At 38.6% G+C, this 17,741-nt stretch overlaps 1 protein-coding gene across 6 annotated transcripts in view; it reads right to left on the bottom strand.

The window, feature by feature from the left end:
* The window catches only part of RASAL2 (RAS protein activator like 2), a 327,762-nt gene that overhangs the window by 43,195 nt on the left and 266,826 nt on the right, over positions 1–17,741 (bottom strand). For all 6 annotated transcript variants that reach the window (XM_066361613.1, XM_066361614.1, XM_066361615.1 and 3 more), the window contains one exon: positions 12,347–12,456. In XM_066361613.1, coding sequence (XP_066217710.1) covers positions 12,347–12,456 — 110 coding nt within the window. The remainder of the gene's footprint in view (positions 1–12,346; positions 12,457–17,741) is intronic.

The raw sequence follows: 17,741 nt of genomic DNA, 5'->3' as shown, positions 1-17,741 counted from the left end.
CCAGTGCTAAACAAATTTCATTTTGATAGTCAGGTCTAACTTCTAAACACAGCTAAAACAGATTTTGCAACCAAGTCGTCTGAAATTAGAATTCTAAACTCCTTCCAGTTACTGAAACTGCATTAATAATACATAGTTCAGAATCTCCTCCTGTTCAGCATTTATGTATGGATGTATATAGGTATGTATGTATGTATGTGTGTGTGTGTGTGTGTGTGTATATATATATGTGCACATACACCACACAATGAGCTGAACACCAAAATCACTAACATGTTCAACATTACTACTGAATAAATAAGCCCTTCCTATATTGGGAAGAAAGTGTCTCTGAGAAGACAGAAGTAATTCCCAGAGAAGCAGGATTATAGTAAACAGGAAGATCAAGCAGCCTGGGAATGGCTGGGGGCAGGGGTTGGGGAGGGGGCTGGCACTGTCTGTACAGATATTTCTACATAATGGCGCCATAACCTCAGATCCCCTCTACAGCGTGCTTACCACCTCCTGAACCTTCATAAGAATTGGTTTTTCTTAGATCTGCTGACTAGAGAGCTTTCACAGCTTGTTGGCAGTTCACTTCTCTAATGGAAAGCAGAATGTGGGTTTATTGAGAGAGCAATAAAAGTTTAAGACACTTTTTTCCAGTCCAATTTGACACCGCTACTCCCCAACCCCAACCTCAAACCCCATGTAAGGATAATCCAGGACTCCAAGTTGACAAGTTCTCACTTGAATCAAGAAACTGCTTCCCAGGAGGAGTTTTTGCTCTAATTAAGGAATGCCGTGTTTTTATGTTTATGTTTTAAGGTCAGCAGACAACCTTGATTTCTGTGGAAACCCCAAGGCCTCTAGCGATGCGATGGGAAGGGGGTTAAAAATTGAACTGCGTTGCAGATGAAGATTACCTACCACTTCTGACCTATTTAAGAGAGAAACTAGAAAGCAGGTGTGCCTATCACTTACTGCAGGGAGTGAGCATTACATGGCTTTAACCCACATCCCTGTTTGAAATGAGTCTTAAAAGACAGAAGTGAAGGGTTGGGCAATGGGGAGCCGACACACCCCATTGGGTAAGCGGATGGAAGGGGAAAAAGGGACTCAAAGAACTCTGATTAGTGCAGTGTTAAGTACAACACAGCTGGATTTTACTCAGTTTAGCCATCCAGTCTTTCACAAAGCCAGATTATCCCAATGGTGCTTGGATGTGCTAGCTCAATCTGCAATGTGTTTACAGATTCAGCCCCAAACTTGGGAAACTTTTAATTAAAAATGCTTATTGCCACACAAAATCCTGCACTCCGGTGCAGGTGAATTTCTGCTTGGCTTAGCAGTTCCAAGTCCAGCCTGCTCCACTGAATTCTTGAAGAGACGGCTTAGGCCAGCCAGCAATCCACACTTACATTCATCCGTATGTAGTTCTCTGGCAGTCTGCCTCGCCTGAACACTTCCCAGGTAATCAACGAGGTTTGCTTATCCTAATACCAGAAAATTTACATAGGGTCTAATCTTTTTTTTAATTGCATCTAAGATCTCAGTTTGGAGAAAATGTAGCTTTACTTGTTCTCCGATCTAATTTGTTTTTTAAACCTCGTATCCGTGAAAACATCCAACTGATGTCTTCTGTTTGAAAGAGCAGATTCTTTCCTGTGCTTTACTTTTCAGGGTTTCCCTCCTGAATTAAGGAAGGAAGAAAGAAAAAATTAAGCTAATTTACCACAGTTCTTTTATGTTTGGGGAAAAAGTCCTCTCTAGCCGCACTGCCTTGGTTACCTACTGCAGTTAAAGCCGCTCCGGAGCCCCTGCTTATGTTGTTCATTGCTTTTATGTTAGCTTAAAAACCCACACACAACCAGCCACACAAAAGGCTATTTATGGAAACATAACACACACTGCTGATCTTCCTTCTCCCTGTTCTCAGTCTCTAGACAGGATGGTCTAATAATGAGCCCAGCTGCTAATGGTAAAAAAGGATGCTTGTCAACCTGAGTTGTCACTTAAAATGAATAAACACACAAGAAGAAAATTTATCATTGTAGACAAAAATGACGTCCAACCTATTTTGGTACAAATACATATACACATACAATGAAGGTAGACATAGATGGAAGACAAGATTATAAATATCAAAGCGTTCTGGAGGGCAGAAAATTCAACTAGCCTCCAACAGGACAATCTCTTTACAGAAATTGTATATTGTAATATACCTTTTTTTGTCCTTAAATTGCAAAGGGAGTAAACTCAACTATGCCTATTAAACAACTTAATATCCTGAATTATACTGAATTAAAAAAAAACCTATAAAACTCAACTGAATCACACTCATAAACCAAGTCAACTAACACACCAGTTAAAGGCTGAGTGAAAAGAAGAATACTTTTTCTTTCTTTTTTTCTGAATTTTGTTAGACTTTTAGTCGCATTATTGCCATAAAATTAAGTATGGGTGAAAAGAGGATAAAAGAAGAAAAAACTGATGGAGTTCAATGACATTTACTTGTTAATCATTCCTAAATTTTTGACATTTTGCTTTCCCATTAGTTTCTGGTTTGGCTGAATAAATGAATATATGCATGAAGCCACCCATCCATCCAATAATTACTTGGTGTGCATTACATGTCAGGCACTGTATAGAGGTAGATGTGAGGAAGACAATGGCAGGCAGACTCCCTGGAACTGGCTTGGCTGGGGCAACTTTGTACAGTTTTGATTAATATCTTGGACTGAACACAAATAAATTCTAAGTCAATATAAAAGTTAAAAATTATAAAACTTCTAGAAGAAAACAGAGGGGAAAATCTCTTGGGACATACACAAAACACCCCCAATAAGCATTGCTGGTGGGAGTGTAAAACAGTACAGGTACTCTAGAAATAGTTTGACAGTGTCTTATAAACCTAAACATGTATGAAACATACAGCCCAGCAATTGCACTCTTGTGTATTAACACTAGAGAAGTGAAAACTTATGTGTACACAAATGTTCACAGTACCTTTACTCAGAATAGCTAAAAACTAGAAACTCCAATTTTCTTCAGTGGGTGAATGGTTTAACCAGCTTTGATACATACATACAAAGGAATGCTAGTCAGCAATAACAAGGAACAAAACTACAGATAGATGCAACAACTACTTGGATGGATTTCAAGGGCATTCTATTTAGTGTTAAAAAAGCGCCAATCTTAAATGGTTACATACCATATAATTCCATTTATATAACATTCTTGAAATAAACCTATAGAGATGGAAAACAGGTTAGTGGTTGCTAGGGGACAAGGATGGGTGGGAGAGGAAGGTATGACTGTAAAAGGGTAGCAGAGGGAGTTCCTTCTGGTAATGGAACAATTCTGTACCTTGACTGTGGTGGTGGTTACATAAATGTACACATAGGTTTAAATTGCATAAAACTATATTCACACACATGCAAATGAGTGCATATAAAAATGGGGAAAACTTAAAAATGTCTGTAGTCTAGTTAATAGTATTGTATCCATATCAATTACCTGGTTTTGATATATTTCCAGTTATAAGATATCACTACTGGGAAAGCTGGGAGAAGGGCTTGCAAGACTCTATATATTATTTTTACAACTTCTTGTGAGTATATAAATTCAAAATAGTTAAATAAAATAGTTCTAATTAGGAGAAACTCAAGAACCTGGGTATATTGTTCAAAAAATCCCCCCCAAATGAACACCACTCTTAGTTTTAGGTATCTCCTGACAAAGAACAAACAAGCCGACTCCCTTAAAACCAGGCTTCGTCAGTGAGCCTCAGAATAGAGAATTACTTTGAAGATTTTTATTTGAGGGGTGTCAGAAGGGGCTGATAAAATTCTACTACATGTGCTTATCTTTACCTTACGACTGGTAGATTTAAGAAGCACTTCCAGGGTAAGATTGGCAACCTGACAGGCATTTAAAATCCTGGAATGCCCAACAATGTAGTTCACCACCATTTTTCAGCATTTCCTAGTTTTACAAGCTTTTCAAAGTACATTTGAACTAACGGCAGAAATATCAAAGTCTTCTCTTATCCCTACCCCTTCCCATATAACATGGCTTTAATGGGAAAACGTTGCCAATATTGATTCTAGGAAATCACTTTACTAGCTTTTATCTGATTAGATGGCTTTGGAACAATGATGACTTTGTGACATCCTATTGATTTTGCCTCTAAAATGTTCCTCCTTTCTTGTCTCTGCCTCCTCATGCCCACTGCCACCACCCTCCTTGGAGCCATCATTATTTCTTACAAACAGCTTTTTGCTAATTGGTCTCCTAAACTTAGTATCAGCAAAGCGAGTCATTTGAAATTCCATTGCTGAATTAATCCATACATACACAGCACAATTCTATCTAGGTTATTTTCTCACTCAAAATGTTTACAGGTTTCCCATTACTTATACAATAACCCCCTAAACTCTCTGTTTGACATTCAAGGACTGTCCTGTTTATGGAATTCTGGATTGAAAATAACTGCCACTCAGAATTTTGAAGACAGTGCTCCACTGACTTCCAGTTTTCAATATTTCTACTGAGAATCTCAATGCAGTCCACTCCTCCTTCATAATGCAACCTATTTTTTCTTTCTAGAAGCTTTTAAGTTATTTTTAAGCTTCGGTGTTCTGATAGTTCATGATGATGAGAATTGGTGTTGTGTGTGTGTGTGTGTGTGTGTGTGTGTGTGTGTGTGTGTGTTTCAGGGTGGTGTCTTTTTTATTCACCATGCAGGGAGTTGGGTGGCCTTTCCAATGTGAACTCTTATGTTTTCTCATTCAGGGAAATTTTCTTGTATTATTTCTTTCTTTCTTTTTTTTTTTTCATTTTTCTGAAGCTGGAAACAGGGAGAGACAGACAGACTCCCGCATGCGCCCGACCGGGATCCACCCGGCACGCCCACCAGGGGCGACACTCTGCCCACCAGGGGGCGATGCTCTGCCCATCCTGGGCGTCGCCATGTTGCGACCAGAGCCACTCCAGCGCCTGAGGCAGAGGCCACAGAGCCATGCCCAGCGCCCGGGCCATCTTTGCTCCAGTGGAGCCTCGGCTGCGGGAGGGGAAGAGAGAGACAGAGAGGAAAGCACGGGGGAGGGGTGGAGAAGCAAATGGGCGCTTCTCCTGTGTGCCCTGGCCGGGAATTGAACCCAGGTCCTCCACACGCTAGGCCGACGCTCTACCGCTGAGCCAACCGGCCAGGGCCTGTATTATTTCTTTGACAATTTGCTCTCCTTGGTTTTTCTATTTTCTCTTTAACTAGAATCTTCTGGGTTGATTTTTCTGATTTTCTGTTCCACCTTCTGGGAGAGGGATTTGACTTTAGATTCATATTTTTCATTTCCAATCTCTCTTTCTTGTTTTATTTGTGTTCCTTCTTGCTGTTGTCTCACAGATGTACTATCTTATCTTTTGAAAATATTCATTATGTTTGAAGTTGTTTTTGGCTCTATGCATTGTCTCTGTTTCTTTTAGGTTCTTTTTCCTCCCTCCTATTTGTCTTTCATGTTGGAGACCCCTCAAATATCAAATATCTGTAGAATCTTGGCTATCTGTTTATATTTAAGAACAAAGCACTAAAAGCTCAATGGAAGCTTTGTGTGCTGGAATGGAGCTTACAGACTAATGGGCTTCACTGTAGAGTACTTCCTGGCCAATGCTTTTAAAAAAAAATAATTTCACATCTTTATTGAAATATATTCACATACCATAAAACTACCCATTCACAGTATTTTAGTATATTCTGAGTTGTGGAATTATCAGTACAATCTAAGCTGAAAACATTTTCATCACTCTAAAAATAAACTTCACGTCCATTAGCAGTCATTCCTCATTTAGCACTCCGCACCCCCAAACACTCTAGCTGCTGGCAACCATTAATCTACTGTTGCTAAAGATTTTAAAGATTTGCCTATTCTGGACATCTCATATAAATGAAATCAAACAATATATGGTCTTTTATGGCTGGCTCCATTCACTTAGCATACAGTTTTCAAAGTTTATTCATGTTGTACCATGTATCAGCACTTGATTCCTTTTTATGGCTGAATAATATTGCGCTGCATGAATATGTCATGTTTTTTAATCCATTCATCAGTTGAGGGACATTTGGGTCATTATTACCTTTTGGCTTTTATGAATAATGTGGCTATAAACCTTCATGCACAAGTGTTTGTGGTGGCATGTTTTTATTATTCTGGGGAAAACAAATATCAGTGTCTGTAGTTCTTTTCATCTGGCTGGTTCAGTTTCTCAGGTTTGCTATGGGAGCCTGGCTGCTGGCCCTCCAGAACTAGGTGGGAGCTGAGTCTTTCCAGAGTTCTGGGGTGGGTGAGCAAGCTCCTTCTTATGTCAGACTGCTGGTGGTCTTCATAATGTTCAACCCTCCCCTTCCTAACACAGGATTTTTGTATTGGGGGCAACAATGTACCCAGGTACATTTATTTGCCAGTCTCTCTTGCAAATATAGATGGCAATAAGTCATAAACAGAAGTCACTAGATGGGGTTTCAGTGAAATCACTTTAAAGGGAAATAACTTAGCTGGATGACAGGTGCCCTTTGATAGGTCCCTCTTTTCTGGAGCCTGAAACACAGATGCCATGGCTGGAACTCCAGTAGCTGTCTTGTGTTCATAAAGAGATCCTCGATAAGCCTATGGCTGGCTAGAGGAGAAAAAGCTCACCAAGAGCCCTGGCCCCTTAGCCTGGACTGCCCACCCTCACACTTCTTTTATAAAAGTAAGAAAAATTCATCTTACCTTGTTTAAGCCATCATTATTTTGAATACCTGTTAATTATAATTAGCAGCTGATCTGAGTCCTAAGTGAGACTTCGTTTCAGAATTTCCTTTTGCAGGAAACTGCATCTGATCTTCCTCCATTCTTAAGTAATCTATCATTCAGACTTCTCCAAGTTTCATTAAAGATGGAGTTCCTATTTCTCTTCCTTATATTAAATAAGTTTAAGACAGTAAAAAAACAGAAAGGCTTTCATCTATCAACTCAAAAACTGGAACTTCACTTTCCAGTCTTATTTCCTACCTTATCCCATTACATATTGTAAATTATATCCAGTATTTCTTATTAAACTCTGTAATTTCTTACTCTCTGCTTTTGCCCATTATTTCCATTCAGAGGAAAGCTTTCTCCCTGTGACTGTTCCTGAATTCAAATTTTCCCCGTTGTTTAAGGTTCAAGTCCCAGGCTACTGCCCTCCAGGGTCTTTCCTGGCCCACCTGACAGGAGGTGCTCTCACCTCACACCGTTTCCTGTTTCCTCGTGGACATTCCTTCATTCACTGAATTCCTTGAGCTTTGGGGCTATGACCTTAGTTCTCTACATGGCTTTTGAGTCTGTACAAGCTGTCATACATTAGATATGTTACTGTATATCAAGAAATTAATTTTTTAGAAATATTATTTGGCAAATTTCTCTTATTTATTCCTATACCCTACAATTTTACAAAGGAAATTCTGAGTTTAAGAATCATTATAAATTGATCCAATAAACAACACTGGTACCAAATTCCATTAGGGCCTTAGCAGAATTGAACTTGCTAGATAAACCTAGAGCCTTTAGGTTCTTTTTGATTAATCAAGTCTGCACATTAGAATACCCTATGGTGTTTTGCACAGAAAAGCTTTCTGGTCATATGTAGCAAACCTTTGATAAATAAAATTAACTCTTCTAAAACTGTCCTTCTGTCATCTTAAAGTCACAACTCAGACCTCATTAGAATAATTTTATATTTTTAAAATATGGGTGTAGGTAAGGTTTGTGGTTATCAAAAACTTTCAAGAAATCAAAATATCATGATCACTACTTCATTATTCTCTGATACCTCTCAAAAGACCATTTCCTTCTCTTTAAAAAGGGAGATATAAGATGATTTGCACAGCATCATAATGAGAAATTTAATGAGAAACAGATCCCTGGCTTCTTGAATTCAGTGTTCTGGTCAGTTCTGGCCAGGTAAGCCACAATGCAGAAGACTGATACAATGGACCAAATGAGTATCTAAAACTTCTATATAATTTAGGGACATAATTTTAAAATATAAGAAACAGATTAGGAGAAAATATTAGCAATATGTATAATAGTGCCTTACAATTCCTACCATTATAGCAAGTCCTCAAGTTCTGAATAATGTCATTTTATTCAATGTGGTTTCATTGTCATGTTGATGAGATACTGTAGGAATTTTTGTTTATATCAATTAATCTAGGGTAAAACTGGTTTCTTTATATGTCATTTAGCTTAAAGTTGCAGAACCTATCAATGAGGTTCAGTGAGAACTTATTGCAATAAGAAGCCACTACTCCAAATCATTAAAAAAAGGACAAGAAGCTTAATAGAAGAATGAGCAAAGAAATGAAGAGGCAAGTCATAAAACAAAAACATGAAAAAAGGTTCAACTTACTAGGCATTAGAGGAATACAAATTAGAACAAAGAAATCTTCCACTCCCCAGCCTTTTTTTTGAGAGGCAATATAGCGTAAAGGTTAAGTCAGAATGTAGACTTAGAGCTAGACTTCTTGGATTTGAATCACAGTTCTGCCATTTTCTAAGCTGTGTGATCTTGTGCAATTTTTAATAATTTCTGTCTTAGTTTTCTCATCTTCAAAATGAGGTCACGAGAGTAACCACCTCATAGGGTTGTTGAGATTATCAATGAGTTAGTTTACGTAAAATGCTTAGAACAGTGTTTGGCACAGAGTAAATACTATATACATGTTTATTATTACTATTCATCCATTGTATCGATCACATGTAAACAGTTGTTTGAAAGATAAGAGTGACCTTAATCTGCTGGTGGGCATAGAAATTAGTATAGCTTTTTAAAAGAACAATTTGATAAGTCCATACTCTAGTAGTTCTACTTCAGAAATCTGACCCAATCACATTGGTACAAAAAGGTACATGTTCAAAAATGTTCATTACATCTTTATTTTGTGTCAAAAAAGGGGAACAATTTAAATATCAATCAACAAAGAAGTATGAATGTTACAAAAAATTAGCATAGTAAGATGGCAGATATTAAACAGATGATGTAGTTTACATGTGCTGACAAATATTAAGTTGTCCTAAATATTTATAATAAAAAGCAAGTCACAATCCCATTTACAGAAAAACAAGCAAAACATACATATATGTGGCATTTATGTATGGATTTTTAAAGCAGTTTTAAAATATACAAATTGCTAATAAGGTTATTTATATGGGGAGATGGGGAAGGTGAAGAGGGACTTCAGTTTTTTTATCCTGTACTTTTGTACTGAAATTTAAAAAAAAAAAAGGACAAAGATATATGCATATTTTACTGTACAATTTAAAAACTGAGAAAAGAGCTGCTTACTAGGTTTACCTAGAGTTTCCGCAGATTGAACATAAGAATAGAAATATTTTGGTTACTTTGATTTAGATACTATGTATCATTCTGGAAGAAATGGCCTGACCTCAGGAATTGATGCATATGACCCAAGAAAACCAGGGGTCTTCAAAAAGTCCTTGGTTATACCTGTAAGGGTACCAATTCAAAGAACTCAGTTGATTCATATCTTTTACCCTAATTCTATTTATCTATGTCTTCAGATGATCTCAAGGCAAAGGAGCCTATTTATTTAAAAATTGTAATACATGTCAAACTCCTGTGAGCACATCCCTATGCATGAAGAATAAAGCTTTTGAAAAATTCTGTACAGGAAATATGATTCAAATGGATTTTGCAAATAAAAAAATTTGTCTAATACTCGAAATTTGCTAGTGCCTTTTTATTATGCTGTATTTGAGACAGAAAAATACTGCTATTGATTGAAGCAGAACAGCATGGAAGACACATATAATGAATTCAGATCACTAGGAAGGTACCAACTACATAGTAGCAATGTGAGAGACCCTACAGAATATAATCTTTTGGTAATCCAATCCAAGAATTCCTGTAGGGTACCTAAAGCAAAATGGAGTAAAAGAGAGTACTTAATTTGAAAGTAAGAAAGTGATATTTAGTGCAAGTCTGAAATATAAAGTACATCTCCTGTAAAACCACCTCGTCTCCCACATTTACACAGAGGTTGCAGAGCTTAGCACACTGGCTGCTGAGCTCGGAGTGTTCTAGTTGCTGCACAACATCCTTGTTTTTAAAAGCCAATATTCTGAAAAAATCTGTCATTCCATTTTATTAAAACTTATTCATAAAATGCTTTGAATTCTTATAATGATGAAAGTTGCAGAATAATAGGAATCTAAAGAAAAGATATGAGAAAAAGATCAGTTTTTTACAATTACCTTAATACAAAGAGGTATAAAAGAGATAATGAACAATACGATTACACCGCAAATTGAATAGACTTGTAAATTTCACAGAGCATCTCTAATGTGTTTTAGGGATAAGAGCAGCAGATAAAGCAGTAGTTTCTTATCAACTCAGTATGAGGGACAGTTTCTTCATCTACAAATAAGGGGAGTCATTCTGGCAAGCCTATAATCTTCCATTATAAAGATTATAATCTATATTCTCCAAGTTTGTTTTGCATATAACTGAAAACAATGGATTTACTGAAAACAAAAGAAACCCATGTATAAACGAGTATCAAATATGAAAGGCAGATATGAGTTCAAATTCAAGCTCTACTACTTACTAGCTGTGTGACTTTGGGCAAGTCTCTCAATCTCTTTTGCCCTAGTTCCTCATCTGTAAAATGAAGGCAGCAACAGTAGTACCTAGCATTGTATAATATGAGAGATTATGACAAAAGTGCTTGGCACACAGTAAGCACTCAATAATACCAGTGATCATGGTGATATGGCAAGATACAAAAAATAACTATTTCCTAAATTTTATTTATCGATGGAATATGAAGTATTTATTTATTTATTTATTTATTTATTTATTTATTGGTATTTTCTGAAGTTGGAAACAGGGAGGCAGTCAGACAGACTTCCGCATGTGCCTGACCGGGATCCAGCCGGAACGCCCACCAGGGGGCAATGCTCTGCCCATCCGGGGCATTGCTCTGTTGCGACCAGAGCCATTCTAGCGCCTGAAGCAGAGGCCATGGAGCCATCCTCAGCGCCCGGGCGAACTTTGCTCCAATGGAGCCTTGGCTGCAGGAGGGGAAGAGAGAAACAGAGAGGAAGGAGAGGGGGAAGGGTGGAGAAGCAGATGGGCGCTTTTCCTGTGTGCCCTGGCTGGGAATTGAACCCAGGACTCCTGCACGCCAGGCCGACGCTCATATTCTATCTACCACTGAGCCAACTGGCCAGGGCAGAATATGAGGTATTTAAAAATGTGTTCATGCAGCCCTGGCTGGTTGGCTCAGCGGTAGAGTGTCAGCCTGGCGTGTGGGGCACCTGGGTTCAATTCCAGGCCAGGGCACATAGGAGAAGTGCCCATTTGCTTCTCCACCCCCCCCTCCTTCCTCTCTGTCTCTCTCTTCCCCTCCCGCAGCCAAGGCTCCATTGGAGCAAAGATGGCCCGGGTGCTGGGGATGGCTCCTTGGCCTCTGCCCCAGGTGCTAGAGTGGCTCTGGTCGCGGCAGAGCGACGCCCCGGAGGGGCAGAGCATCGCCCCCTGGTGGGCAGAGCGTCGCCCCTGGTGGGCGTGCCGGGTGGATCCCGGTCGGGCGCATGCGGGAGTCTGTCTCACTGTCTCTCCCCATTTCCAGCTTCAGAAAAATACAAAAAAAAAAAAAAAATGTGTTCATGCTAGTGCACATATTCAATGATTTTAGGAGGTTGCTATCATTAGCAAGCTAAGCATTGTGGTTTACTCAAGAAATGCAGGCTTCCTTTTCATACATGTCTTCTAGACATCACTGCAAAATAATAAGACCAACTCTATGTGCTGTATACAAAGAACAGGGCAGCGGTGAGCATGGACTCTGGAGCCAAACAGCCCACGTTCAAATACCATTTTTGCTTCTTATGAAGCTGTAAGACCTTGGGCAAGATTACTGAACCTCTTATATGATTATAAAAGGTTAACTTAATATCTTACAGAATTGTTATAAAGATTAAACAAGATAATGTGTATATAGCACTCATAAAATGTTAGCTATCGTCATCATCCATTATAGTCATTCTACGAGAAAAAGAACTAACTTTGACCACTAGAACTTGACTCCACAGAAACAGCACTATGTATCCACCACACACTCTCCAATATTGTAAGATTCTTAAACAGGCTGGGTATTTGAATCAACATTATGGATCTTGCCTCAATATGAGCAAGACAAAAAAGTAAATTTTGTGTTGGATATTTCCAACTGTCATTGATTCAAAGTTAGAGAAGACAAACATGTCTTCTCAAAACCTACTGCAAAATTGCTTTTTCTGTTTTAAGCAAGTTAGCATCCTACCTGTCATCGGTATTGCGAAGAGATGGAAGCCGAAAGCTCGTGTTTCTGTCAAGCTTGGATTGGCTTTTGGTCCTTTTGATAGAGCCTTTCAGGCGCTTGCTGAAGAAACCCTAGAATGAAAAGGCAGAGGCGATGGGAGAGAGAACCAGAGGGGAACCTTCCTGTCTATACCCTTCTGCACTACCTTTGCAAACAATATTCAGATTTTTAAATGAAGACCAGAAACAGAGCCCAGCTTATAATTTTTTAGTTTGTCAATAATAGTTGCTTGAAACCACATGTTAATGAGATCAAATTTTTTCTTCTATCCTGATTGGGATAATTAAACTTTTAGATAGCATTTAATTTCTTACTTCTTACATAGTTTCTATACTAGCAATAGTAGAGAAACTAACTCTAATAATAGATTTTTTAAAACATAACCATATAGAAAAATACACTCCTTTCTATGAAGATGGTGTCAGCAATTTCTATAGAAATAGCATCCAGTAATTTCCTGAAGTTAATTAAAGTTAAATAGGAAAAGAGAACAGCATGTACAAAGGCCCTGAGGTGAGAAGGTACTTGGTACACTGGAGGAATTAAAAAAAAGTAAACAGTACAGAGTTTGGTCTATATCAAGTTGGATATGATATTGTAAAACTGACTTTGAAATGTAAACTATTTTAAAATAAAACGGGTCTCATTTATAAAACCACAGAAGCATCTGAACTTCAGAAGTACAAAGTCCTTTATAGTTCTTGGCCTCTGCTTGCCTCTTGTCACTTCCCACAAAGCTACTTAAGAGTTCCTCGAACATCTTCCTAATCTTAGCACCTGGCAAATAATGGGCTTTCAATAAAAGTTCGTTGAATAAAAGAACAAATGCAATGATGAATGATGATGATCACTGCTTTCAGGACACAATTCTATTGTTGGCAGATCAAAGGACATCTTATACAAGTACATCAAAATGCCTTGAAAAAATGTTGTAATTCAAAGAGAAGTATTTTGACACATGGAAAATGACTACAGTCACCTTGAAATGATCATTATCTTAAAGAAGCTGTGTCCAGTAAATATTTCCATAAGGAAGAAAAAAAATAGTAGGACAATATCAGCATGTCAAATCTTTTTTTTTTTTTTTTTTGTATTTTTCTGAAGCTGGAAATGGGGAGAGACAGTGAGACAGACTCCCGCATGCGCCCGACCGGGATCCACCCGGCACGCCCACCAGGGGCAACGCTCTGCCCACCAGGGGGCGATGCTCTACCCCTCCAGGCGTCGCTCTGCAGCGACCAGAGCCACTCTAGCGCCTGGGGCAGAGGCCAAGGAGCCATCCCCAGCGCCCGGGCCATCTTTGCTCCAATGGAGCCTTGGCTGCGGGAGGGGAAGAGAGAGACAGAGAGGAAGGAGGGGGGGGTGGCTGTGGGAGGGGAAGAGAGAGACAGAGAGGAAGGAGGGGGGGTGGCTGTGGGAGGGGAAGAGAGAGACAGAGAGGAAGGAGGGGGGGTGGAGAAGCAAATGGGCGCTTCTCCTATGTGCCCTGACCTGGAATCGAACCCAGATCCCCCACATGCCAGGCCGACGCTCTACCGCTGAGCCAACCGGCCAGGGCAGCATGTCAAATCTTACATAGTCTTTTAGTTACCACCATACTCACTGTTTGTTTTGTTTTTTTGGGGGAGGAGACTGTATTAACCAGGGTAAGCATATCTAGTAACCCCATAATCTCAATGGCATAAAACATGTTACATGTCTGTAAACAAATCAGTTAAGGAAGTCGGGGACCCAGCTTTACACTGTCCTCACACAGGGGCTCTGGCTAAGAGAGACTCCATCCATGTGCTTCCATAGTGGCTGCAGCAAGATAAAGAAAATGTGACAAATTATGTACCAACTCTCAAAACTTCATGTGCCTTCTGGTTTCATTTCATTGGACAAATGGTCACATGACCACACCTAATTTTAACAGGGAAAGGATGTACCATCTTATCATGTATCTAGAAAGAGAACTGAAAATATTTAGTGAACAGTACAGTGCACTCCTACAGTGCTTGTCTATGCCAAGAGTTTTGTAAAAACACAGGCATGCTCCCTCCATTAGAAAAAAATGGGGAAAAAAACTTACTTAAATCAAAATAAGTCTATTTTGCTGACTAAAGAAAAATGCTTCTGTCATTCTTGTTGTCTTGTACCCCAAAGAATAAGGTAAAAACTCCTAGAAAATATCACATAGACAAATTCCCTAGGTTGTTTTTTATCCCCTTGGCTGTGTTTTTTATTGCAAGTTTACAGAGATTGATTGGAGGGAAAAAAAACTAGGCTGTTTTTTAAAGTGCTATATTTCTTAGAGACAAGCATTTGTCTGGTCTCCTGTACAATCATAGTGTCGGTAGGGAAAGTCATTGTCATTTGTTCTCCAAAGCAAAGGCTTATGTACTACATTCTCTATTCAACAAGGACTAGTCACCATATATGTTCAGAAATGCTGTCAGCAAACCAGACCTAGGTTTATAGAATTCTACTAGGATTTGTTTATGGGTTGTTCAAAAACCACTAGCCTAAGGTGAGATCCAGACCAAGGCTTGGCTAAATACCATATGTAAATTAATTTCCAACAAGAATACAGTTAAGCAGTTAACTGAGAATGAATTAGATGTTTACTCAAACAGTTACTTTAACTTGACTCATTGTGGCACTTATAGCATAGTTTATATTTTAATCTATTTATTTAATAAATATTTATATCTATTTGTTGAAAAGCACCATACCAGGTATTTTAATAAATTCAAAGATAAAACAAACACAAACTCTACCTTCAATGAGCTTGTATAATATAGGATCTAGAAACTAAATATATATGACATGATTAGAAAGGTACATGTTCTTATTGCCTGGAATATTTAATCTCCATATAAAAGTTACCCTATATCTAAAAAAAAAAAAAGTTATCCTATATCTTTGAATCTAGTATAGCACCAGTTGCCACATCACTATTTTATGTATGCTAAGAAAAAAGTTGTCAATTAAACTATAATACAATGCTTTATCACTTAGACTTTTTATTTTGCATTAAGAACTTCTTTAAGAACTTACTGAGGCAGGTTTTGTGATATATCACACAGTGTCCACATAAAGGGAATATATTATATGTAAAATAAATTAAGATATTCCTAAGGCTTCTTCATTCTCTCAACTACTTTTTGACTCATGAAGTTGTTCTTCATGTTTTTTCACAATCATTCCTGATTCTTTTAAGAATAATTATGACAGAGTATATCTTCAAAGAGTAATCTACAACGATGTTTAAAAGTGAACAAATGTGTGGCTTAGAGTTGATGAAACATGGGATTAAATATCTTAGAGGGGCACACAGGAAATGATTTCAGGAATTCAGAGAAAGAAGAGGTTATATAACATCTGGAGAAACAAGGAGAAGTTCAAAGGAAGAGGTGGAATATGCTAGATCAGAAGGATAGGCTGGGTTTGGGCTTGGGGGTGCCGAGGAGTACAGCATAAGAAACGGCATGGAGGTGAGAACACACAGGGTGTGCACTAGCTCATATATGATGGGGAATAGAAAAAAATAAGATTAGAAAGGTGGTTTACTTAGCTATAAATGTATAATTATTGTTCCCATTGGTCTGAGTTATTGCAAGAGTAGTCTGGGTAGGAGCTCTGCCTATATAGGATATGGTTTCATCTTGTTAGCTACTAACCGCCCTAGCCTGATCCCTGGCCATTCCCTGCTTCATGCTTTACACTGCAGCAACTCGAAATGCCTAGTTCGCTACATTCATCATGCATTTCTGCTGTTGCTCCTATTTCCTGCCTTGTCCCTGGCCAAGTCACTCTTTCAGACTCTTTCTCCTCCAGTGTATCTCTTTTTGACATGTCCTGACCCTGCTCTAGATTAGGTGACCCTCTTCTGCTTCCAAGTAAATAGCACTAGACTTACACTTAGCACGCTGCATGCCTACTTATGTGCCAACAGTCTTCCATACTAAACTCTGAACTCCTCAGGGCAGGGACTAAATAGTCTTTGCATTCCCAGAGCAAGTCTGAGATCTGGCATTTAGTAGGGGCTCCATGAATGTTTGCAGAACTGAAATAAAACAGGCAGTGGAATGATTAAAAACCATCATGGTGTTTCTGCTACAAGTGCCATCATAGAATGAGCAGGGAACTCTGAATCAGAGGAAACTCTGAATCAGAAAGTGTGGCTTCAAATTGTGGCTCCAATTTCTCTTAGTTGAATGACCTCAGACAAGTCACAATTTCTAAGTTTCTTATTTCTTATCTGTAAAATGACGATTTAAAAAATCCTTTTTTCCAGAACCATTCCAAAGAAAAAAATAACTGAATGCAAAAGTACTTTTACAGTAATGGACAATGGGTATTTGAAAGTATTAACACAATGTGGATCTAGGGTGAGACTAATGAATAGAATGGTGGAATCATGATTCTTCCTCCCAGAGACCCCCACCACAAAGGAAGGGAAGGAAACTAGAAATAAGCTTCACAGGAGCAGGGAGTTTGGGCTGTTTTGTTCAGTGATGGATGCCAGTGCCTATACTTATGCTTCACATATTATAAATGTTCCATGAACATTCGCTGACTGAAATAATTTTCTAAAATCTTCCTAGGTATCAAGAACTGGCCAGGTGCTTTTCAATATGTAAGGCCGTTTAATCAAAGAAACACATCCACAAAGTAGTTAGGTATTCGGTAATTTGCTGTAGATAAAGCACTTAATAAATGAGGAGTTAGGATTTAAACCTAGAATATTATTTGCCAGATACTTAGGTACTTGAGATATATCAGTGAATAAGACAAGCAAACATCTTTGCTTTCATTAAGCTTACATACTAGTGAAATGAGATAAGACAATAAACGAAGAACACAATAAATTAGTAAAAGATAAGCACTACAGAAAAAGAGAACCATGTCAGAGAGCTGGGAACACAAGGTAGTCATGGCAGGTCTTACAAAGAAAGATTATATATAGAGAAAAGACTTGAAGAAGGTGAGTCAGTCTGCAGATATGAGACAGGAAAAGCATTCCAGGCAACAGGAACAGGCTGGGCAAAGGCTTAAAGGCAGAAGCATGCCTACTATGCTCAAAAGAAAGAGCCAAGAAGTCAGTGCAGCTGGACTGGAGAAAACAGTAGGAAGGGTTGTAGGATATGAGGTCAGAGAGGAAGCGGGGTGGCGACAGCATGCAGATCCTGTAGACCAGGGTTATGGACTTCACCTTTCCCTCTGATTTCTAAGGAAATCAATAATGAGGGACAAGACCATTCAAAGCACTCATAAATAAACAAGCATGTGCTTTTCTGAAATACTTTAAACTATGAAATTAGACATGTGTATCTATTTAACACAGTTTTGAGCAAGAATATGCAATGTAGAA

Source organism: Saccopteryx leptura, chromosome 2 (genome assembly GCF_036850995.1).
Source record: "Saccopteryx leptura isolate mSacLep1 chromosome 2, mSacLep1_pri_phased_curated, whole genome shotgun sequence".
Lineage (NCBI taxonomy): Eukaryota > Metazoa > Chordata > Mammalia > Chiroptera > Emballonuridae > Saccopteryx > Saccopteryx leptura.
Note: the sequence above shows the minus strand (reverse complement) of the source record. Positions and strands in the feature narration are given on the sequence as shown.